Source organism: Lissotriton helveticus, chromosome 12 (assembly GCF_964261635.1).
Source record: "Lissotriton helveticus chromosome 12, aLisHel1.1, whole genome shotgun sequence".
In the NCBI taxonomy this organism is placed as follows: domain Eukaryota; kingdom Metazoa; phylum Chordata; class Amphibia; order Caudata; family Salamandridae; genus Lissotriton; species Lissotriton helveticus.
In genome coordinates, this window is record NC_136073.1 from 629,803,308 (window position 1) to 629,827,538 (window position 24,231).

Sequence of the window (24,231 nt, forward strand, 5' to 3'; positions counted from 1 at the left end):
ACTAACTTAATATTTTCTTTTGTCGACCTGATTTACTCATACTAGAACCCACAGGCCTATAACAGCCCGAGAACCCTTTCTTAGTAGGTCGCGCACCATGCAGACAGTTGTACCTCTGTAAAAAAATAATTTATTACTCTTACCAAGCACTACCGCAGTTCCGCTTCTCTCAGTGTTAATCACTGCTCCCACGCTTCTACAGACCAGACGCTATGTCGTATTTCACTCCTTATCCCGCTTTAATCTCCACAATAACAAACACTTCTCCGCCAGCCACCAGAGAACAGAGTGCAGATGCAGAGGCACTAAGTAGTGAAATACAACATACCCTCTGCTCTATGGAAACAACCGAGCGGTAATTGTAAAAGAAAACATTCACTAGCGCTTCAAAAAAGCATTTCAATTATATAAATAGTTTTTTAAAACGTTCCAACTACTTTGATGAGACTATCTGTGTGTGCCTCCACAGCAAAGTTCCTCAACCCGGACTGAAGGCAGACACAGACAGACACACACACAATAAGATAACACAGGGCAACGGAGACGGAAAACAGAAGGGAGATGAAGATGCAGTCAAACAGCAGGAGTGAGAGAGATATTTTTATACTCCGTTTGGTACCTCAATTTACGAACACATTTACTGCACAAATCTGTATACAACCTCATGGTCAGAACTTTTCATTTTATTTTACTCGACCACCTCCCCCTCTCACCCTAGCAGTGCAAGCCGCGGCCACAAACTACAATGTAATTTTGTCGTCTGTCAGAAAGTTTAAGAATTCATTAAGCATTACCACTTTTTCAAGACGATATCACATGTAATGTACCAACTTTTCATTTTATTTTACTCGACCACCTGCCCTTCTCACCCTACGCCCACCATCGCAGGCCGCGGCCACAAACCGCACTATAATTTTGTCGTCTGACACAAACTTTAAGAATTCATTAAACATTACCACTTTTTCAACACGGTATCACATGTAATATACCAACTTTTCATTTTATTTCACTCAACCACCTGCCCCTCTCACCCTACACCCACCAATGCAGGCCGCGTCCAGAAACCGCACTCTAATTTTGTCGTGTGACAGAAAGTTTACGAATTCATTAACCATTAACATTTTTTCACGACGGTATCACATGTAATTTACCATTTCTCTCTCTCTCTGCATTATCTGTCTCTCTGCTAATATCATTTTTTCACTTCATAAACAACTTCTCTCATTATATATAAAGGCTTCAAAATCACACAAATAATTACTCTTTATATTAAACATATTTTAAACTTCATATTTCACATTTAAATTAAAAATAGTTTTAGAAATACAACACATTATGACAGCCAAAAATGAGTTTAGTTTCAAACTATGAGGAAAATCAATCATTGTTTGTGAGTAAACCATATTTTACGGTACATGACAAAACAAACAGTTACAGACTTACCTTTACCAATGCTTTGTACGATGTACAACAGTGACAGTCACAAAATAGATATTCGTTTGACGGAAGTCTCAATTATGCTGCTATCACTGCAACCAAAATTCAATGGCACAGATATCCAGTCAATACAGACTCATATATGTCTCTTCAGCCAATCATATTTCCTCCCGCAAAATTTTGTATTCAAATTTACATTTCAGTTGGTTGTCCCTCACAATATTTTCAATGTCACATAAAAGTCACCCATCACCCACTGCCATCTCTGGCTGTTTCCATGGTAACACCTCATTCTGCACCTGGCTGAAGGCACAGGTCAAAAGTTCATATCTCAACGTTCTACAGCAAACTAACAACACTGTTTTCCCTCCAGAAACACCTGCCTATCCACAGCTCTGTTACATGTCATTTTTTTCACACCCAATACTACTTTTTCTTTTACATAACATTAACATGCAACGTAGTCTTCAATCTTCACGTATTAGAATCAACCAATCATTTTTCGTTTTTCAACCACACCAAGCTTCATCCATTTTTTTATCCTGACTTTCAGCTTCTAACTGCCATTCCACTTCCAGAACCCATCGGAGTACGAGTGCATCTGCCTTGAAAATGAAGGTTTGGCTTTTAGGACACAGCTATATTCACTGGAGTGGAAAATATGCAGCAAGCAGACAAATTTCCAACCTTGATTTACCAAATGTGCAGATAACGTGGATTGGGCAAAGAGGATTAAGATGTCACCAATTAATACCATTGGTGAAAACTTTTATGCATCTCCCAGAACCAGACCTTATAATTGTGCACTGTGGTGGGAACGATCTAGGCACATTGACTGGGGTAGGTCTGGAAATGCTTCTAAAAGACACCTTTCGACAATTGATTACACTTTTTCCTCAAACTGCCTTGGTATATTCCAATATATACCAAAGACAGAAATGGAATTGGTCCAATCAACATTGTGCACAAATTGAGAAAGCAAGGAGACATGTTAATAAATCTGTTTCTGCTTTCCTCAGAGATTATAGCATGGGTTCTATTTACCACAACTACTTGCGTTACCACATGCAAGACATCTATAGGACAGATGGTGTTCATTTCACGGATGAGGGAAACAGAATCTTCCTCTGCAACATCAGACTCTGCATCGGTACTTACTTATAAATGCAGAAAAAACTCAATTAACACAAGGGCTCTTTTCAGAGCCACCTTATATCAAAGCACTCAAACTTCTGATTTATCTCCATTTTCACACTTGTAAATAGGTGTGCGTGCCTGAGTGCGCGCACCCCGCAACTTAAAAAAATATATATATATATATATTTTCGCGTTTAAGGGCCTTACTGCACACCCTGAGAGAACCTACGCAGCAAAACAATCTCTACCTTCTCCCCTTTCCATGTTCCAACGCTTTGAAATGACAATATATTTACTCGCAGTGACAAAATGGCGGTCAACACTTCCTGATTTCCTTCAAATCGAACGTTAACAGACGTCACGCAGCAACAAAAAAAAAAATTCCGCTCGCGCGCAGCCGCTTGAGTGCGCGCACCAGTGTGCGCTTATAGATATATAATTGACTTTAACTTTAATTTTCTCAGCAACTACTGAACAGATTTACACCATTCCAAAAAAAGCGTAATCTGCGAGCCGGACTCTACAGTTTTGCCAAATTTCTTATAAATCCATTCAGCCGTTCGACCTGTAGCCGTGTCTAAACGTCCTATGGAAAATAACATGGAGAAAACACGTTTTGGGACCCCCTTTTATCTCAGCCCCCACTTCACCATTCCCCCCCAAACTTTCAGGGAAGGAGCGCAGCGGACCGAGCTATCTTCTTTGAGAAATTCGCAAAGATTCATCCACCAGGGCCAAAGTTAATCCAAATAGAATGTTGAGGATTTCCTATGGAAACTAGGTCCTAACTATAACTACCTACTGGCGACCGCCAGTAGGTAATATATATATATATATATATATATATATATATATAGATAGATAGATAGATAGATAGATAGATAGATAGATATAGGTATACTATATCTAAGTAAAGGGTGATTACACCACCTTACCCAGGTTGCACTTGCAGACCTGTGGTGTCAGTTTGGAGGGCCAGCCAGGGGTGGCATAATACATGCTGCAGCCCCTGGTAGGCCTTGGATGCACCTATGCCCTAGGTACCTATGGAACGCTATACAGGTGCTCACAAAGGTGACCCAATACCCAATCTGGTATGTACCTAAAGTAAATGGTAACAATTTAGAGAGAGAACAGCTAGGCTGTGGGCCTAATTAGCAGGGCTACAGCCAGACTAAAGTCGAAAAACCAGAGAATTATAGCAAAAAGTGGGGGTAACCATAGGAAGCATACCCTACTCTCCTACACCCATTACAAATTTCCCTTTATTCTGTACCTCACTTATTCTGTTTCCCTCTACCTGCACCCACCCTTTACACCCCTGTGACTTTCATTTATTTTTAGTCTCATAGGGAGGCTCGCCCTCTCTTTGTGCCTCCTTACCATTTAGGTCGAGCCTATAGCGGCAGCGTGCACGCACTCCTCGCTTTGCGCGACATGCAGTTATCTAGTATGGAGTGGAAGCTCAGCCCACTCTCCGCTCATGTTTTTAATTGGCTCCTGTCATTGTCTGTCTTATATGTTGCCGTCTGATTGATTATGAGGCTTGTTAGTCCCTCCTTATTATGGCCATGTCGTCATTAGTATTCTTCCACGGCTACTTCCCCCTTTACTTCGAGTGTTGTACAGTATGTTTTATTTAGATTGTGTGCATTATTTACTTCCCGTGACACTTGTCCCCCCGCAGTCTGTGCCTCCCCCCCCTCGACCCCCCGGCCGCCTGCAATCCTCCATGCCCCCACTCACGTTTGCAATGCAATAGGTCTCGCGTAAATGCGAGTCCTATTGCATTGCAAATGCTTATTTCTTGGTGTTCTTGGGCACGGTTTCCATTGTTTTAGGAATCGTTTGTCTGCACATAGAAACGTATTAACGCTTGACTCAGCAGAGTGGTCTGGTCAGCGAAACCCAAAACAATGAAGTGCCTCATGGCATGTCGGTTATTTTCATTGCATGCTGGGATTTATAGTCCTATTTAACCCTTTAAACAACGAATGATACCAGCGGCTTTATGAGCTATTGACGCATGGAATTTAGGAATCATGTGACTTACATGCAAGGGTGAGGTGTTATATTAATGCGGCTCTGCTAGGACTGGCGGTAAATATATTGTTTAGGCATTTACCGCCCAATGGTATAATAATAATAGGGCAATCTCTAGAACACGATATAAATGTCAGGGGTCATTTTTATTTATAATAATCTGACATGTAACCCTGTTAGGGAACAGGTTGGCTAGAGTGGTGCTGGTGGGGATGCTACCACTGTGCGGAGGGGATGGTATTGGTTTAACAGCCCCATAAAACTAAGCTGGGTGTCAAACATCACACCCAGGTTTCTCATTTTGGTCACAGGCATTGGACAGGCTCCCGGCCACAACATCCAGTAATTTCATGTTTCTGTAAAGTTTAAATATGTCTTACATATTGAAGAATGAGTGGATGTATAAGTGTCTGGATGAAGGATTTAGTAGGTGCATGACTGACTGTATGAGTGAGTGATTAAATATGTCTCACTGAGTGCATGGGTTAGTGACTAAACTGTCTTAATTTGTGCATCATTATGTCTGTTGTTCTGTAAACTGCTGCATGTGTTGATCAGTAGCTATATGAGTAACTATATGGGTTATTGATTGATTGCCCAAGTATTTGTATGGGAGACTGAGAGTGTGTGTGGCTGGCTGGGAGGTGTGTGACTCTGTGCAGATCAATGTGTACTTGTATCAGTGATTGTATAAGAGAGTAAGTGTGTGTAGTATATGTTTGAAAATGTAAGGTTTTCTATGTTTAACTGTATAGATGAGAAAATGGAAGTGTGATTGATTCTTTACAAGACTGACTAGAGGCCAGATGTAGGTAGAACTTATTTACCGATTCTTAATTACCGAATTTTACCGATTCGGTAATTAAGAATCGGTAAATAAGGAGGGGGGGTATGTAGGAACATCCAGATGTTCCATTTACCGAATCGGTAAATATCTGTATTTACCGATTCGGTAAATACCGACCGGTAATGCTCCATTCATTCCTATGGGCTTTGAAGCCCATAGGAATGAATGGGGCATTACGGGTCGGTATTTACCGAATCGGTAAATACCGATTTTGACAAGGGTGCAGGGGGTGTCACTTTGACACCCTCTAGCACCCCCAAAAAAGGTTCGGGTGCCATGTGGCAGGCATACCTGCCCTAAGGGCAGGTCTGCCTGTCATATGGCACAGGTGTGCATGCACACATGTGCATGCACACCCGATTCGGTATTTTACCATCAAATAGAATTTGATGGTAAAATACCGATTCTTTAAGGCTTGTGGGACTCAGAAGAGTCCCACCTACATATCATATTTACCGAATCGGTAAAAATACCGATCGGTAAATTTACAGAATCGGTAAATTTACCGAACGGTAAATTTACCGATTCTGTAAATATCTGCCCCTACATGTCAAACTCCATTTACCGGTCGGTAACGGCCGAATTCGGCCGTTACCGACCGGTAAAACCCTACCTACATCTGGCCCCAGGTGTGTGAGTAACTCCATGGATGAGTGGCAGAGTGTGAGTGTCTGTATAGGTGTATGAGTGCATATGATAGTGTTGTAAAGATGAGTGATTGTATGTATGAATGATTGTATGGGTGAATGAGTGAATGTGTGTGTAGACGTAGGAATCAGTGAGTGCGTATGTAGTAACTAGTATTGGTGTGTCAAAGGTTTCAAAAATTATACTCTGTATTTAACACTGGGTGTAACAGAGGTTATATTAAAGTGTGAGGAGATGCATTGTATTGTCACATGAATGATATCATCAGTGATGTGATCATTGATGTCAAATGAGATGTCATCAGTGATGTCATCAGTGATATCATTTGAGATGTCATCAGTGATGTCATCAGTGATGTCACTGACCATGTCATGAATGATGTAATATGTGACATCATCAGCAGTGGATTGCGGGTGCGCGATATATAGTTAGTGCAACTAACTATATATGGAATTTCAATGGTTTTGTGTGAGTAAAATAAGGTTTTGTAAATGCTAATTCCTAACTATATATGGTCTATAACCTATGGTTTTTTCAGTGAATTTTCAAGGTTTTGTAAATGCTAATTCCTAACTATATATGGTCTATAACCTATGGTTTTTTCAGTGAATATATATATATATATATATATATATATATATATACAAGTCCCTCCTCAGAAGAAGAAAAGACGCAGCAGCCCAGAGGGGAAGTGTAAGGAGGGGCTTTATTCAAACTAATGGCCGTCTGGTGGCGGCGAATGCATTTCGGCACAGTGGCCTTCTTCAGCGCCCAGCACCTGACGAAATGTCTCGAAAAGCCTGCCTGCCGCTTGTAGATGTAGGCGCGGCTCCGCTCCTCCCCCATGTGATTCCGCTCACCTGTTGTGGCGCGTTGTGTATCTGCGCACCACGACTCCCAGAATGCAACATGTTTTCACAATCCGGGTCGGTGTAATGGGGAAGGGTAACTGCTGTTCCAAATGGTGTAATGGGTCGGAGGCGAGGAAATAAGCGGCAGGGTTTGATGGGCTAATTCGGGTTATTTCTTAAACAAAGTCACTCCTTGTGCCCCCTCAGACTGTCAGTCCCTCCAGCAGAGCGAGGTGTAGAGCAGGGGTGTAATGCCCGAAGAGAGGTATGCATCCTCAACCACTCTGAATCACACTGCAAGGGGGACGGGTACCGGACCAGTCCATTACTGGAAACAAGAACAAAAAGCCGTGAGGCTGGCCAGTGAAGTCCGGACCCAGGTTGTGACAGGGGCTTGCTGCAATGCGCCTCTGGCTGTGCGCTTGGATATGTGCAGGAAAGTCCCTCCTCCTCAGAAGAAAAGACGCAGCAGCCCAGAGGGGAAGTGTAAGGAGGGGCTTTATTCAAACAAATGGCCGTCTGGTGGCCTTCTTCAGCGCCCAGCACCTGACGAAATGTCTCGAAAAGCCTGCCTGCCGCTTGTAGATGTAGGCGCCACTCCGCTCCTCCCCCATGTGATTCCGCTCACCTGTTGTGGCGCGTTGTGTATCTGCGCACCACGACTCCCAGAATGCAACATGTTCTCACAATCCGGGTCGGTGTAATGGGGAAGGGTAACTGCTGTTCCAAATGGTGTAATGGGTCGGAGGCGAGGAAATAAGCGGCAGGGTTTGATGGGCTAATTCGGGTTATTTCTTAAACAAAGTCACTCTTTGTGCCCCCTCAGACTGTCAGTCCCTCCAGCAGAGCGAGGTGTAGAGCAGGGGCGTAATGCCCGAAGAGAGGTATGCATCCTCAACCACTCTGAATCACACTGCAAGGGGGACGGGTACCGGACCAGTCCATTACTGGAAACAAGAACAAAAAGCTGTGAGGCTGGCCAGTGAAGTCCGGACCCAGGTTGTGACAGGGGCTTGCTGCAATGCGCCTCTGGCTGTGCGCTTGGATATGTGCAGGAAAGTCCCTCCTCCTCAGAAGAAAAGATGCAGCAGCCCAGAGGGGAAGTGTAAGGAGGGGCTTTATTCAAACAAATGGCCGTCTGGTGGCGGCGAATGCATTTCGGCACAGTGGCCTTCTTCAGCGCCCAGCACCTGACGAAATGTCTCCAAAAGCCTGTCTGCCGCTTGTAGATGTAGGCGCCACTCCGCTCCTCCCCCATGTGATTCCGCTCACCTGTTGTGGCGCGTTGTGTATCTGCGCACCACGACTCCCAGAATGCAACATGTTCTCACAATCCGGGTCGGTGTAATGGGGAAGGGTAACTGCTGTTCCAAATGGTGTAATGGGTCGGAGGCGAGGAAATAAGCGGCAGGGTTTGATGGGCTAATTCGGGTTATTTCTTAAACAAAGTCACTCCTTGTGCCCCCTCAGACTGTCAGTCCCTCCAGCAGAGCGAGGTGTAGAGCAGGGGCGTAATGCCCGAAGAGAGGTATGCATCCTCAACCACTCTGAATCACACTATATCTATATATATATATATATATATATATATATATATATATATATATATATATATATATATATATATATATATATATAAAAATATATATATATATATATAAATATATATATATATATATAGATAGATAGATAGATAGATAGATAGATGTGTATAGGTATACTATGTCTACGTAAGGGGTGATTACACCACCTTACCCAGATTGCAATTGCAGACCTGTGGTGTCAGTTTAGAGGGCCAGCTAGGGGAGGCACAATACATGCTGTAGCCCCTGGTAGGCTATGGATGCACCTATGCCCTGGGTACCTATAGTACATTACACAGGGGCTCACAAAAGTGACCCAGTAACCAATCTGGTATGTACCTAAAGTACATGGTATGAATTTAGAGAGAGAACAGCTAGGCTGTGGGCCTGATAAGCAGTAAAACAAGAAAATAATACTTAATTGTATAATTAAACATGTGAAATTAATTGTAGAAAAACACACCATTAACTTTGTTGAAAACCACTTTCTGTCTATAGAAGGAAAATATTGTTGAAGATGGTCTCTTCAAGGTGAGCTAACAATGGATAATAATTGGAATTAGAACATTGGAATGTTGGGAGCTCCATTGAAGACAATGGAGTGCTCCCTGCTTCTACGGGCCGATAAAGGCCCGTACAGAAACATTCCAATGTTTTACAAAGGCCTCTCGGAACTCGACTGGATTTAAATCCCCTCGAGCTTCGGGAGGCCTTTGTTTTTTCTGTTAGAATATTCTGCCCTCTAGTGCCAGAATGTTCTAATAGCCTTATAGCCCTCCTTAGCAGGGCTATACCGGCATTTTAAAGTCCTGCTCCCTTGTTAAAGTCCCTCGCCTTCGGCATTTAACGCTGGAGTGGGCCTTTAATAGCCGATATAGCCCCCTACGGCGGGCTATAAGGCTATATTAAAATGTTTAGGATTTGTGTAGCTTTCATGACTGGATTATTCATAAAACAGTGGGCAATGATTAAGGCCGGTAGAGTTATGCGATTTTGTGGCTTCAGATTTAACACACAATTATGGATATATTATACCTCTTTGGATTGGAGCAGGACAAAGTCTGATTTGCATATGGGTTGGTCTACTGTGAGGTGGGATACTGGGGAAAAAACAATCGATTGGAATCCCACCGAGCTATTGCCATTGGTATACAATTTGAAAACATTTCTTCCATCGCTTTTGAGTGTTCGATATAGTGTACATGCCACGTAATTTGCCTCAAAATTTGCAGATTTCAACAAAATGTTGCTTCTAATTCAAATGAATTGAAATGATACTGCCGGTGAATAAGCTGCATAACTTTCCTTTTCTTGCACATAATTTAGATAGCTCTTCTGCATTATGTGAAAATTAAAACAAATGTTAATTATACTTTTTTAAATATGGTCCTCCATTTTCACCTAAATATACTTGTCCTGACAGTTGTAAACCTCTGCAGAGTGGTTTAGTAGTTGTCATTATGATAAAGAAATCCATATAGCTTACAGGAAACTGAGATATTTATCATATTTCATTGGTCCCTGTGAAATATGGGTGTTTATACCACTTCATTTCTTCATCTTGTGCACTCACTGACTATAAATGATTAAATGCTATTTAAAGATATAATTGAAATTAACAAATACATGTAAACTTAGATTTGAAATGGTCTAAAAAGAATATTTGTAAAAAGTCGATAAAAACGTAATAAAATGTACAGAGGATTTCATGATAAAAAGCATCATGTTTACCTGATTATGTAGTTGTGGACAATGTAGTGAGAGTACGAATGAATAATGTTTACTGTATGAAAATATTCATTACATTAAGAAAACACAATAAAAACATAAATTATGAAAATCATAATGACTAAAATAAAATAAAAAAACTAATCCGCATTCCATTTACAGTTCCCGTAAATGTGGATAAACAAAATCTGAAAATGTGTTCAGTTTCCTAATAAATTTAGTCTTTTGTGGAAAACAATACAAACTAGCCTCCTTAAAAGATCTATTGTTCATAGTAACACATTATTTTATCAGGTATTTCTCCCTCAAATCTAATAAAACGGCACAAACAAATTATGTGCTCAATCGACTGCTCTTTTTAGTTACATAGGTGACAAACCTTTGAGGGTCAGCAATACATCGGACTCAACATCAGACAAAATTCAGATATTTAAATTTGCATCCAGAGTCCAGATTATAATCTAGGTATTCTTGTTTTGCACTAGAATACAACTATATATATATATATATAATGGGCATGCCTATATTTTGTAATGTTGACAAATCAGTTGCCCTGGCATTCCTCCATAAATGTTGTCTTTTAGCCTCTTGCGCTCATAACGAGAACATTTTATTTGATCGAATAATAAGGGTAAATTGTTTTCCATGATTATCCTATTTACATTCGCCAAATTCAACCCAAAGGTCAGTTCACACTGGGTTGCTAATTCATTGTAAATCAGAAATCTCATTGAGTCTTCCTTTATTTGCAATCACACAGTCGCAGTAATAGTTTATCATTGCTGAATATATTGCAGTTATGTGCTAGTGCCAAAGTCAATTTACAGTAAGGAATTGATAAATGAAAGTTCAGTAGAAATCTCAGTATGTTCATATAAATTGTATCCAAGTCATTGATAGATTCATCAAGTAGAAGGACTGCTCCATACAATAAGGCAGGAACTAATATAGATTCAATTACCTTTAAAGATTGACAAATTACTCGTCCTCCATGGACTTTCGTGGAGTGCCCTAGGACCAGCAGACTAGTCCTTTTGATGTTTTATGTGAACCTTTGAACTAGTGTCGGCATTTTGGACAAAGGTAACATTTCCTTTTAGAGCTATTAGGTGGGGCACTTGTCTCCTCTCCCTGGTTGTTGGTGATAGTGCAAATTAAGATAAAAGTACACATAGTGCAAATTAAGATAAAAGTAAACATGCTGCCAAATTAGTATAATTACACTGTTGATTGTAAAGACTTGCTCTGCTTTGGCCTGAAAGTCAGGTCCTACCCCATCATAACACAGGTGCCTAAAAGGACTTTTGTACTCTTACACAATGATGGCTAAAGGCAGCCTCATAGTGAAAAAGGGAAGAGAAGGGATGGATAAACATGCATTTGTAGGATTTCCTGTGTGCAAACCTAGCCACAAGCTAGCTGAGCGCTGTACTGGGTGAAAGAAAAGCATAAAGTCAACGAGTGGAAGGAGAGATAGCTGGTTTGTGGACTGTTGATGCATTGTGATGTAGTGTTCTTCAATTATTATTATTTATATTTTTGGACACCACCCCGGCAACGTCTAGTGTAGCTGGTGGCCCGCTGATATGTTTCCTCCCACCACATCCATCAAATTAGTGAAAAATCTGGGGGTGAAGATGGATGAGGTCTTTCTATGCAGCCACAGATCCAGTTGGTGTCCGGCACCTGCTTCGGCATGATTAGGATGCTGAAGCAGTTTCTACCTCTATTGTCCATCTCTGACAGGAAAACGGTGGTCCAAGCCTTAATTATTTCTAGGCTGGACTATGTCAATGCACTCTACCTGGGACTACCAGAGTATTTACTGACTAGACTGCAAGTGGTCCAGAACGCAGCAGCCAGGGCAATACTGATGCTTGGCTCCAGAGTCCGCATGACGACACAATTGAGATCCTTGCATTGGCTTCCTGTTCGCAAGAGAATCCAGTTTAAGACCTTGGTTCTTTCTTTTAAGGCTCTTCACGGTAGCGGTGCTGGATACATTGTGAAGGGAATGCGATTCTATCAGCACCACCGTACTCTCAGGTCTTCCGCACTTAAATTGGCATGCACTCCAAGATATTCGCGAGCTCGCATCGGGGGTCGGTCCTTCCAGGTGCAAGCTGCGAAATTGTGGAATAAATTGCTGTTGGAACTAAGGATGATGCCGGATCTCCTGGCATTTAGGAAGTCACTGTTTCAGCTCCAACATCCTGATCAGTGGTTACTGAGGCTTAGTGATATCAGTCAGCACGCCTAGCGCCGGGACACTCAATTGAGTAGTTGTGCGCTTAACAAAACCCATCTAACATAACATAACAATTGGAGCATATTTGGGTGGCCCTGATGGATGTGGTAATGTTGTTTTAAATTCTGGGTATCTAAATTGAAAAAGCATGCTGCCGTTTTTTTTTTTTTTAAACACTCCTTAATCTATAGTCTGATGGTGTACTGGCTGCATGTGTACCGAGAACCACTAGAGATGGTGAGCCTGTCATCATAAATATTTGGGAAGTAGCTCTGTAGACCATGAGTACTCACAAACATGTTCCCAGGGGCCGCACATACAGTCTGTGGTGTGACCGAGGGCCGCACAGATGACAGCAGCGGGGTCAGGCCGTACTTTGAGTATCACTGCTGTAGACAGTAGATCGGATACTCCTCCTCTGTGATCTGATGTACTATTTGGGTATAAATACTGAGCAATATGTATCACAAACTGCTTATATTTCACCATCCCTAATGTTTGTTTGATAGATAATCAACTCTGCCACATTGGAATTGTGTTACATGGTATGGATATTGTTATGAGGAACAAGAGATGTTCTCAATCACATACTCTCTCTGTGGATTTATGAATTTCAATGGATAGAGGTTTATAGTTGTTGGGTACATTATATTTCTTTCTTGCAAGGGAATAAATAGAAACAAAAGGAGAGTGGGGAGCATTCAAGCAGGAGGAGACGTGGGAAAAGCGAGTAACGAAAAGCAGTATTTTAATGATTCTGTGTGTTCCTCACTGTGAGTTATGTTTAAAAGTATTACAAAGTTATTAAGAATTGAATGCCCCTTTCCATGCTTCATTTATTGCAGGTAACAGAGCTAAAGAGTCTTGCTAGTCATGTGTTGGTGGGCAATGTCGCCTGTGAAACCAAGGATCTCTTTGCTGCGCTCCCTCAGGTGGTTGCTGTGGATATCAATGACCTTGGGACCATCAAGCTTAGCCTTGAGGTGAACTGGAAGTAAGTGACACTTGTTGTGCAGCACAGTGGGTTTGGAGGTGGGGCTAAACCAGAAATGATCCTCCTGCAGTAGATTCCGTGCTTTTAATAAGGGCCCTATATGTAGGCTGCACTTAAAAAAGGCAAACTGGACATCCTAGTGTTGAAGAATTAGTAAATGTCTGCATCATCAATATCCAAAGCTCCTGGAAACAGAAAAACAAGCACTATCTTTTGACCAGGGTTTAGATTTTACATCAAGACCCTGATTGAGAGTTGCTAGGTAATGGAAAATACCCCTGAATCTGGAGAAAGTGATAAATCTTGAGCAGAATCCATCGGTGTTATTAGGACTTCTCTAGAAAACAGGATTTTTTGTTGCCACCATAAATCAAGCTCCTCACTTATTTTACAGCAGCAATCCAACACCCCCCTCCCAACTAAAGTCTTGTGCAGCATACAAAAGTGGAAAGTGTAATTGGAAGGTTAGTAGGTAACCTCAATCTAAATTCATGAATGAATATCTGACATCGAGTCTCTAGCAAAGTCCAGTAAGCAACGTTGAAATGCAAGTATCTGACAATTGGAGAGTGTGTAAAACAGTTACGAAGTCATTACTGCCATAGGTAACAACTTGAAACCATACATAGTTTGTTTGATTCATTGTTGGGTACATGGCATGTGGATACAAGATACAATAAGCTTATACATGGAGTGATCATAGCCAATATCATTTCTGTCAGTGATAATATACAGACTTGAAGGTAGATGTGAAAACTTATAAGACACCCTTGCAATATGTTAGTACTTAAATCTGCACCTTATAATGTATTATTTTATCTTATAATCAATGTTCTACAACTTTTAGTAACAAAAACTGGCGGCGATCTAAAACAGTTTTTTAAGATTAGCACATCAATATGATCATTGCCTGCATTTGAGCTATGAGTACAGTTTTAGGTCTGCATTGCCCAACAGGTTTATAGCACCTTGAAAAATCTGATTCTAGGAACCACTTAGTTCCTTACACTTCTACCTGCACCTTGCACTGTGCTCACCTCGAGCTATTCTCGGTATTGTGTGCAAATAAGGTACTACTTGGGACCACAGGCTTCTTCGCCTGATTCCAAAATTGTGAAGTGCAACCCCATTGAGTATAAGGACTCTGAGCAACCATGTAGCCTTAACACGTGCACCAAAAACCTTTTGTTGATGTTACTTTGCTTTTACTGCCCCAAAGTTTTTTGTTTTTAGCTCACTAGTACTGGAAACCCCTGGGTGTCAGTTGCTCTTTACAAATAAATTAAATAAGTAAACAGTTTCTCAAGCACAATTCGCATCACAGTTTAATACTTTTTTGGCAATATGTCTGTGTATCATTCTTTTCCTTTTGCATTCTCAATGACATGCAACCCCCACCATTCTCCCAATGCATCCATAAATGTGCCCTTGACAGGCCCAGACATTTCCCCATTCTACCTTTCCATCCTCGCCTGTTCCTTTCTCCTGATTAAGTTCTCTCAACGGACCCACTGCTCAGGGTGGTCTGGCATCTAAATTTGTTTACTATATCCTCTGTTTCATTGCCTTTTAATCCACCAAGTCTTCTGTCAGTTTATAGTCATGGGTTGTATCTGCCCTTTCTCAAGGTATTGCCCACTCAGCCAAATCATACGCCCAGGTTGTCATCTACTGCGCCTATGGGCATAATCAGTAGATTTGTATTTGTATCTTAATGAGGACTGCACCTAGGGTGCCACAATTATATAACCTATTTTCCCTTCTTTCAATATTTTGACCATGTCAATTAGATTGTAATAATGGATATTCCTCTCATTAGGGAGTGCATTCCTCTAACATTTTCAGGGATGGCGCCCAGAATATTTAATGCTATACCCCCAGAAACTAGACTTAATCCCTCAACAGCATCTTTCAAAAGAGAAGTGAAATCGCTTCTCATGGCTAAATTCACTTGAGCATGGACTACTGTTATTATGCTACCCAACGTATCTTCCACATGGAACCTTATAATGTCTACTGTCCAGCCCAGTTTCCTGGATACTGTATATATATTTTGCTTGATATACATTGAACGTTGTGTTATGTACCTTATACCCATGTATCTATGATAGGATGTTTATACTATCATTGATCAGCATTGAACCTTATGTTATTGACTTTGAATTTATGTAACTAAAACACTTACCTTGTAAAGCGCTCTGATACCCGCAAGGGTCTGGTTCGCGCTATATAAAACTTTCAAATAAATAAATAAAGTATAACATAACATAAAGGATAACATGAAGGATGGTTAATCATGGTGGGTAAGAGTGGTTATAACTTGCAATAGCCTGGTGACAAGGATTAAGGCTAGGATTTTCGTATATAAGACGGTAGGAGCTACAATTTATTGAGGGTTTACCCGCTTTATGGATCACCACAGTCACCGCATTCCTGAGATCATGCGGAAGTGCACCATTTTCTTTAGCCTCCGCAAGAGTTTGATTAGGACGCAGGATACCAGCATTTCTATTGAAAAATTCCCCTGCTATACCATTGGGGCCAAGGGGTTTCCCCGGGTTTGAGGCCTTCTATAGCTGTCTATACGTCTGCAATTGTAATGTCTTCCTTTAATGTCTGGAAGACCTCCATAGTCAATATTGGGACTTTAACCACTGTAAGGTAGGTTTCAATTTGGGGTGTTTCCACCAATGGGCACACTTTGTAGAAAGCTGTATAATATCAAGTGAACTAATTTATAGGCTCCCTGGGTGTTACACATACTGTACTGCCGACAGTCACTATAGCGGTCACTCATCGTGCCTCAGCTTCTGTCCTGCTCAGCCATGCCAGCAATCTCCCTGCTGTGTCTCTGGCACCATAAAGTCGCAGGTATGGCCTTGATTGCAGTGTTAGCCTTTTGTTCTGCTAGTATTTGACATTTTTTAAGGGAGAATTGCAGTGGTATGTAACTTTGAGGGGTCTGTAGATGCCCCAGGCTGACTCTCCAACTGGAGCAAGTGTGCCTCCATCTCCTCAATGTCTCTGTTTTCCCATTGTTTCTTATACACTATTGTATTTTGCTCTCTGTCTCTGAGGACCTTCTTGTTAGCCTCCCAAGGTGTAACCGCAGAGGGCACTGAAGTAACGTTCTCCTTAAATTATAATTCTGTGTCTACTTTAATTTCTCAGGCCAATCTTTCATCCCGCAGTTCCCACGAGTTGTGTTTCCACTCGTCGCCGCATCTTCAAGTGTGTTTTCCAAGAGTGAGCCTTAATGGGGTGTAGTCTGAAAGACCCCTGGCAAAGTAGTGTTCCCTATCTATCGCCTCCACCTCCCCTGCTGGGGCAAAAATGTAATCGAGCCTAGAGAATACCTTGTGCGCACCAGAGTAGAATGAAAATATTTGGGCCATCGGATGACGTCGGTGCCACAGGTCTGACAGTCCCAAGGTTGTCATGAATCTCTTCAGAGCTATTCTGAGGGAATGTACCAGGATTTGTACGGTCCATTGCAGGGTCTACCACATCATTGAAATCTCCCCCTACAATATGAGTCTGTCCATCGTTCGGGTCTGTAGGCGCATGGGAGCATAAACACTAATCAGGATTACGTCTCGTCAGCCCCATTTTCTTTTCACTGCTACGTAAGTCCCGTTAGGGTTTGCCCATATTTGTTCTACCGTGAGTGGGGATGTTTTCCTAATCAAAATTGTTACCTAGCGGGAACCTGTCATAAATACCCTGTATGCCAATGTTTTGTTGGCGCCCCTTCCCAAGAATCTACATTGTGTGCTCCTCCAATGTGTTTCTTGTAAGAGTATTACATAGAGCTTCAACCTTTTAAGGTAGGCAGCGACTAGGCCTCATTTAAGTTTGCTCCCTAACCCATGAACGTTCCATGATAGCATGGAATATTTGCTCTGTTCAGTTGCAGTCGCTCCACTCATTTGGATGATATAATGATTTCTGGTCTTGTGATGTAGTCCTGACAGTTTCTAAGTTGATGTGTCTGTCAATGTTGGTCCACTCGTACCAATAGCATGTTCCCCTTCTTCAACACCTGGCCCCTACCCCCACCCTCGCCCCCTCCCCCATACACTTACTTCTACTCGTCAACATGATAACTGTGTTGTGGTTAGGTCAGAGAGGTCTGTCGCCTACCCTTTCCCGGTATCTAAACCCTTAAGCCCCCCTAGAACTCTAGAAACTTCCCAGTTAGCTGTAGGGAAGAAAAACAAACAGATAAACAACTTAATAAGGTTAGCAACAGCTCCTCTTTGTGGCTCCAGACCCTTTAGAGGCTCTGTCCGTCTCCACCTCCACTGCCGGGTTCCACCAGGTCTGCATATCAACCAAACAGTTCTCCCGTCAAGCTGTGAGCCCACGTTGGGTTCCGGGTGTGTGTGTATCGGCATTCCTGTTTCCATGTTGATAATTGAAGTCAATAGTGAATGTTCCTGCTCCGATTCAGAGGACTGGACATTATCGGATAGGTCTGTGTTGAATACCTCCCTGTGATGTACATGTAGTTTCCTGCTTACGCTTGTGTGTGTGCACCTCTCTCTATGTCTGAGGATAGGCCAATTTTCTTCTACTTAATACTTGCTTGAATCTCTCATTGCCTTTTCCGATCCGTTGTGACTTAGGTTGTGCCCCTCGCTGTGAATCATTAATGGTTCAATGCCCCTCTGGTCTGCCAGTCTGCTGAGGGCTGTTCTTCTGTGCATGGCCAGGTCTCTTCCGGGGGCTGGAAGAAGATTGGCCTGTCCTCAAAGATGACTGAGTTTAGCTGGGAATAAGAGCATATACTGTATGTTCATTGCTCTGAGTTTTGTTTTAACTGAATCAAAGGTGATCCTTTGTTTTTGCACTTCCCTTGAATAGTCAGGAGATACCATTATTTTTGCCTGGGCATATCAAATCTCTCTTATCTGCCTCACTTCGCTCAAGATCAAGTCTCTGTACTGGTAATTAAGGAAGCGGGTGAGAAGTATTCGCAGTGGTGTCACTACTGCTGGTTTGGCGCTGAGAGCCCTATGCGCCCATTCTATCACAAAACAAGATGAGAATTGTGCTACTGGGAGGGAGTCCTTCAACCATCCTCCCAGGATTGCCCCTTTATCCAGGCCCTCAGACCCCTCTAAAAGTCCAGCGAAACAGAGGATGTTTCTTCTCGCTCAATTTTCAGCATCATCGTCTCTCCATGCCACATCTTTCAGGGTTGTGCGTAGTTTGAGGACTTCCTTGCGCGTGGTATGGGTCACATCCTACGCCACTCTTTCCGATATGTTATGAAGGTCTTGGCGAAGTAAGGTGACCTCCAAGCGTACCTTAACTATATTTCCCTCCAGGGTGTCTCGAAGCGTATATGGCCTGCAAAAGCGTTGCGTTATCCGGTATAGGGGGCAGATTTTCTCCTTGTATCTGTCCATCTTGCACAGCCTCTGTAACTTAGGTTCTTTATCTTTGGCCATATTTGGGTTAAGTGTAGGGGAGACACCCAATTGCTGTGTGTGCTGGTATGGTAGTGAGTCCGGTGGTGCTTAAGTCCGTGAGGGTCTAGGGGGAACGAGCAGGGTATCTCCCTCCCGTGGTTAGTTTCCTCCCCGTCAGGAGCTGCAGCCAGGTTCACCATCCCTCTGCAGGTCAAACCTGTGACTGCATCTTGTTTTGGCTGTGGCGTGGTGAGCGTTTCCAGGTGCTGTTCTTTACTATTGTCCCCTTTCACCTCTCTCTGTCCCAAGAGGAGAGTGTTGAGAGTACTCACTCCAACTGGCGAATACGTTCCATAGTCTCTGTCCCCCTGCCTCTTCAGATGCCCCAGTTCCCTGTGTATTAGGGCCTTCCACCTCTCTGTACTAGGCCTCTCCGGCTCAGGGTGGAGTTTCATGTATTTCAGCTAGAAGGTCTCCGGTCCAGTGGCAAGTGGCGTCTAATTGTCCCTACAAATGTTTATTCTCAGTGCTCCCTCTGGTTGCCCCACCAATCCGAACCGCAGGGCGCGAGGGTGGTACACCAGGTCTTCAATGCCTTTCCCAGTATTCACAGTGAGTGGTCAGGCCTGTTTTCTCTCCTGGCACTCGCCTCAGGTCCCACTCAGTCAGGGCTCTCCAAGGAAGGAGAGATCAACAGTCTCTTCTCAGTAGCCTCTCAGAGTTCCCCTTTATGGGTGTGTGTACAAGGCATTTGTGGGTGCTCTGTGCCCTTCTTATTGCAGTGGCCCGGCCCGAGCAAGAGAGGCCACTCCTCTCCATGTCTCTTACAACGCATTAACCTGTGGGCCTCATTGTTGCCGCCGTCCACTTCCTGTGGTCAGCTTCCTCCACACAGAGTTCCGTTGAGTAGTTGCTCCCTCATCTCACAGCTATCTGTAGCTCTGGGCCTCCTCGAGTGTTGTCTCACCGACAGGATACGATGCCTATGAAGGAAGTGACCCACTTGGGGCCACCCGGGTCACCGCAGACCAGCTCTCAGCCTTCCATACCAAATGAAGAGTCAGAGAAACAGTGGAGAATATACATCAATAATGGCTTATTCGTATACGCTCAGACCGGGGCTCCGTCTGCACAGTCTCGCAACAGTACTACAGAGGGCACTAAAGAATTGTAAGCATGAAGATACATTATGTACATTGCATGGTTTGCTAAGAACACAGCCACCGTGGAATTTTCCAAACAGATGTGGCCGGACAGCGAAAGACAAAAAAAGGTTTTTTATTCTCCTATCTTACACAGTTCAGGACACTTTCTAGCTCGTGCTACGATCTAACTGCCAGACAAGTGGAAGAGGTTCCTTATCGAGGGAAAACTATGCACTAGCACAAGCAGTCTTTCATTACAGAAAGTAAACTTAGCAAAGGGAATTTCTCGGAACAGGGAAGGATTAGTTTCGAACACCATACAAAATGGAGCCCAAACAAGAAAATGGCATAGCGAATTCTAGCTTATACATGGCATTACTAGAGCATCAATGAGCATAATCTAACACCTGGGATGCGACTCCTCTCCTCAACTTTCCTCCATCGATGTAATCTTCAGTCTTCGGCCCCTGCTGACGTCTCACCCTTTGAGACATGCCCCTAGCGCTCTGAAGCAATCAGAGCCAGGGGGAATCAGGAAGGGCCGGGGTCAGCCGCCCCGCCTGCCCCCCGCCGTCACAGGCTCCACTGACAGGCCACGCCCACCTCCCCAGCCGTAGGGATTGGAACACTTTGCCAGGCTGGGATGTGGAGACTCATCAGCTGGAGTCCTGGCAGCTGCCCGCCGGTCTACCCATGGCTCAGACACGGATCGAGCTGGTCACAACTCACCATTAATGGTGTGTTCTGGGCACAGTCAGGTCCCTCCAGTCCAACAGGGCCTTCACCTTGCGGCTGCCATCTTGTAGGTAATAGGTAGATCCCAGCATGGCTTCTCTCTCACGGCTGCTTCTGGCTGGGAATCAGTCGCAAGGTTGGCTCAAATCATTCCACATGTATCCTCGGCTCAAATCATTCGGCAGGCATCCATTATGTCTTGGCAGCCATGTTGTTGGTCGGATGTAGTGATGGAAGCAAGATATGAATACATATTCAGATATGGGCCGGCAGAGCCGGCGTAGAGAGTTGCTAATCGGCCATCTTGTTTGCCATGCACCCTTCCAAGATGGTCATGCTTGCTCAGGTCCTGTCTGTTCTGCACCCTGGACACTGGATGGTGGCATTGGACATGCGGGACGCATACTTCCACATTCCCGTCCTGCCTGCTGATAGGCGTTACCTGCAGTTCACAGTGGGCCATGAGCATTTTCAGTTCGCTGTGCTCCCTTTTGCCCACACCAACCGCCCTCGGGTGTTCACTAAGGTGAATTTGGTGGTAACAGCTCATCTGCAGAAATCTTGGGTTCCAGTCTTCCCCTATCTCAACGACTGGCTGTTGAAGGCGGGCTCGGTCCAGACTATTGTCTCCCACCTCCCGACTATGGCAAACCTACTGCATTTGCTTGGGTTCACTATCAGCGTGTATAAGTCACACCTGACTCCCTCTCAGGGGGGGTCTGTTGAAGAGCCAGGTGTAGGAAGGTGGATATCTGACTATGGTTACCCCCAACTTTTTGCCTAGTGTTTTGCTGGTTTTTGACTTAGTTGGCCTGGGATCCTGCTATTCAGGACCCCAGGCTTCCTGCTCTCTCTGTTAAAATGGACTCCATGTACCCTAGGTACATATCTAATTGGATACTGAGTCACCTTATCAGTCCCTGTACAGTGTACGTTAGGTACCCAGGGCATAGGTGTACCCAGGGCCTACCAGGGGCTGCAGCATGTATTATGCCACCCCTGGCCGGCCATCCAAAACTGACACAACTGGCTGCTAAGACAGCTGGGGCAAGGTGGTGTAATCACCCTTTGCTTTAGATATAGTATACCTATATCTAACCCCAAAATGGACACATATACTCCTATAAGTCACTCCTATAGCAGGCCTTATCAATCCTGAAGGCAGAGTGCTTGGAATTATGTGAGACGGTGCTCTAGCATGAGCTGAGCCTGTCTACAGCTTTCGGAACCAAGTCCTTTAGCTGTTTCCATGATAACGCTATACCATATACTCTTAAGTGCATTATAATCCTCGCGGTTGAATGCTAACTTTGGTATAGCATTATCAAAACATGTCGAGTAAGGTGTCATAAGAATTGGAATACTACCCCCTCGCCAGTTCTGGCGATGAGGGTAGCATTCCACCCTTCTAGAGGGACACGACATGTATGTAACTGTGAACCCCGGTTAAAGTTAACTCGAGCCTTGGCATCACAAAATGGATGCTGCCACCACAGACACAAGTCTGACCTCTTGATGCTGGGAGTCCTTCCAGCGAGGGAGGCTTAGACAAAGGGTTTCCTGCCTTGGGAGGTGCTAGCACCACCCCAGACAGGATTTTGTGTATTGGGTAGGACAGGCCTGAAAGGAATGAGACATGCCTGGGGCACACAAGGTGCCCTGTGCATACACCGGTTCAAACCAGTTGCTGGGGCATCCCTGCCCCAGCTCTGGCGCGAAAACCGGACAAAGGATAGGGGGTGTAACCACCCCCTTCCTGGTCCCACCCATGGGAGGGACCTAGTCACTAGTGCAGCCCCCTTTAGGAGAATAAAGGTAGGAGCTGGTCCCATTCCAGATTAGATTAATCCTGAACTGAAACTCTACAAGAAGAAACTCTGGACTTCGACTTTCTACACAGAAGACTGAAGAAATCTCCCTTGTGGGCAAGGAGTGTCCACCCTGCAACTGCAGGCACCATCCAGCGTCCATCGGCTTCACTTTGTCGTCTTCCCTCGAGGATCCAGACTTCAGAGCCCGACGAGACCCGGATTCCCAGACCTCTCCGACCTCAACTCACATCTGCAGCACAGCTGAGATCCGTGGGTGCGACGAGACACGTGGGACCGGCCATCTTGAAAGAAACGGCACTTCGCTTCCAGCACGACTCCCGAGGTAAACTCGACCAAGTGCTTTGGGGATTGAGAAGCCCCAGCCCCGAGCAGCCCCTGCACCGAAGATCCGCCCTCCAGCTTCCACGAGATCTGCGTGGGGCCCTTCTGCTTGTTTATTTAGTTCTTCCTTTTCCTCTTCTGTTAGGGCTAAAGATGGGATAGCTTCTAGGTATTCGTCAATCTGACCTTCTAGAGGATTAGTATCTTCCGTGTATAATTCTGTGAAAAATTTCTTGAACTCTTGTCTGATTTTATTCTCGTCTGTACTTTGGTTCCCCTGGCCGTCTTGATGTATACTCCTTACTTTATTCCTGGTTTGATCTGTTTTTAGTTTCCACGCAAGCCACTTTCCTCAACCTTCGCCGTATTCATGATTTATTAATTTGCTTGATTCCCACTTTGTACGCACTCTGTCTTCTAGTATATCTTCAAGTTTTTCTTTCTGGCTTTGTCTCTTTCTTTCCAGGTCCTTTTTCCTGCTTGTGTCTTGTTCTACTTTTAATTCGGTGTCCAAGGAGTAGATGCTCTTTTCCAGGTCTTTTATCTCTCGCTTCATTTTTTTATTTTTATATGCACCCAGACTTAGTAATTTTCCCCTTAGTACTGCTTTGTAAGTATCCCAAGTGATCTGTTTAGTCGTACCGGTTTTATTATTTTCAAAGAAATTTTCTGTTTCTGTTTTAAGTTCCTTTACAATTTGCTGATCTAGTAGTATGGCTCGTTCTACCGTAAATCTTTTTTGAGTTTTTGTTGTCTCTACTTGGAGTGTTAGTTGGACAGCAGAGTGGTCTGATAAGTGAGCCGGTAGGTGAACTAGTTTTTTTACTCTCGCTGATAAATCTCGGTCGATAAGGAAGTAGTAAATTCTCGACCTATGTCCTAGTTTTTTGTTGTGCAATGTAAAAGGCTGATTTTTTTCTCCTTTCTCCCTCCAAATGTCTATCAGTTCTAAGTCTCTTTTGTATATACTAATCCACTCCCTCATTTTCGGTAAGTTTGCCTGCCTGCCCGGGGGAGACCTATCGATATTGGGATCCATTACGAGGTTAAAATCTCCTCCCAGGATTATTGGGGTGGTGGCTAGTAATAGATGAGAGTAGAGTTTCCGTAAGGGGTCTGCGTCGTCTAAATTGGGTCCGTAATATCCTGCTATTGTATAAGAGCTGTTTTCAATCCTTACGCTCGCTATTGCCCATCTCCCTTTACAGTCTACTTCTTCCGAATCTAGGGTAGCTTTAAGTTACTTTTTAATTATTATCACTATC

At 43.6% G+C, this 24,231-nt stretch overlaps 1 protein-coding gene across 3 annotated transcripts in view; it reads left to right on the forward strand.

The window, feature by feature from the left end:
• Positions 1–24,231, forward strand: part of RIPOR1 (RHO family interacting cell polarization regulator 1) — a 1,634,668-nt gene that overhangs the window by 1,018,272 nt on the left and 592,165 nt on the right. For all 3 annotated transcript variants that reach the window (XM_078671049.1, XM_078671050.1, XM_078671048.1), the window contains exon 11: positions 13,368–13,516. In XM_078671049.1, coding sequence (XP_078527175.1) covers positions 13,368–13,516 — 149 coding nt within the window. The remainder of the gene's footprint in view (positions 1–13,367; positions 13,517–24,231) is intronic.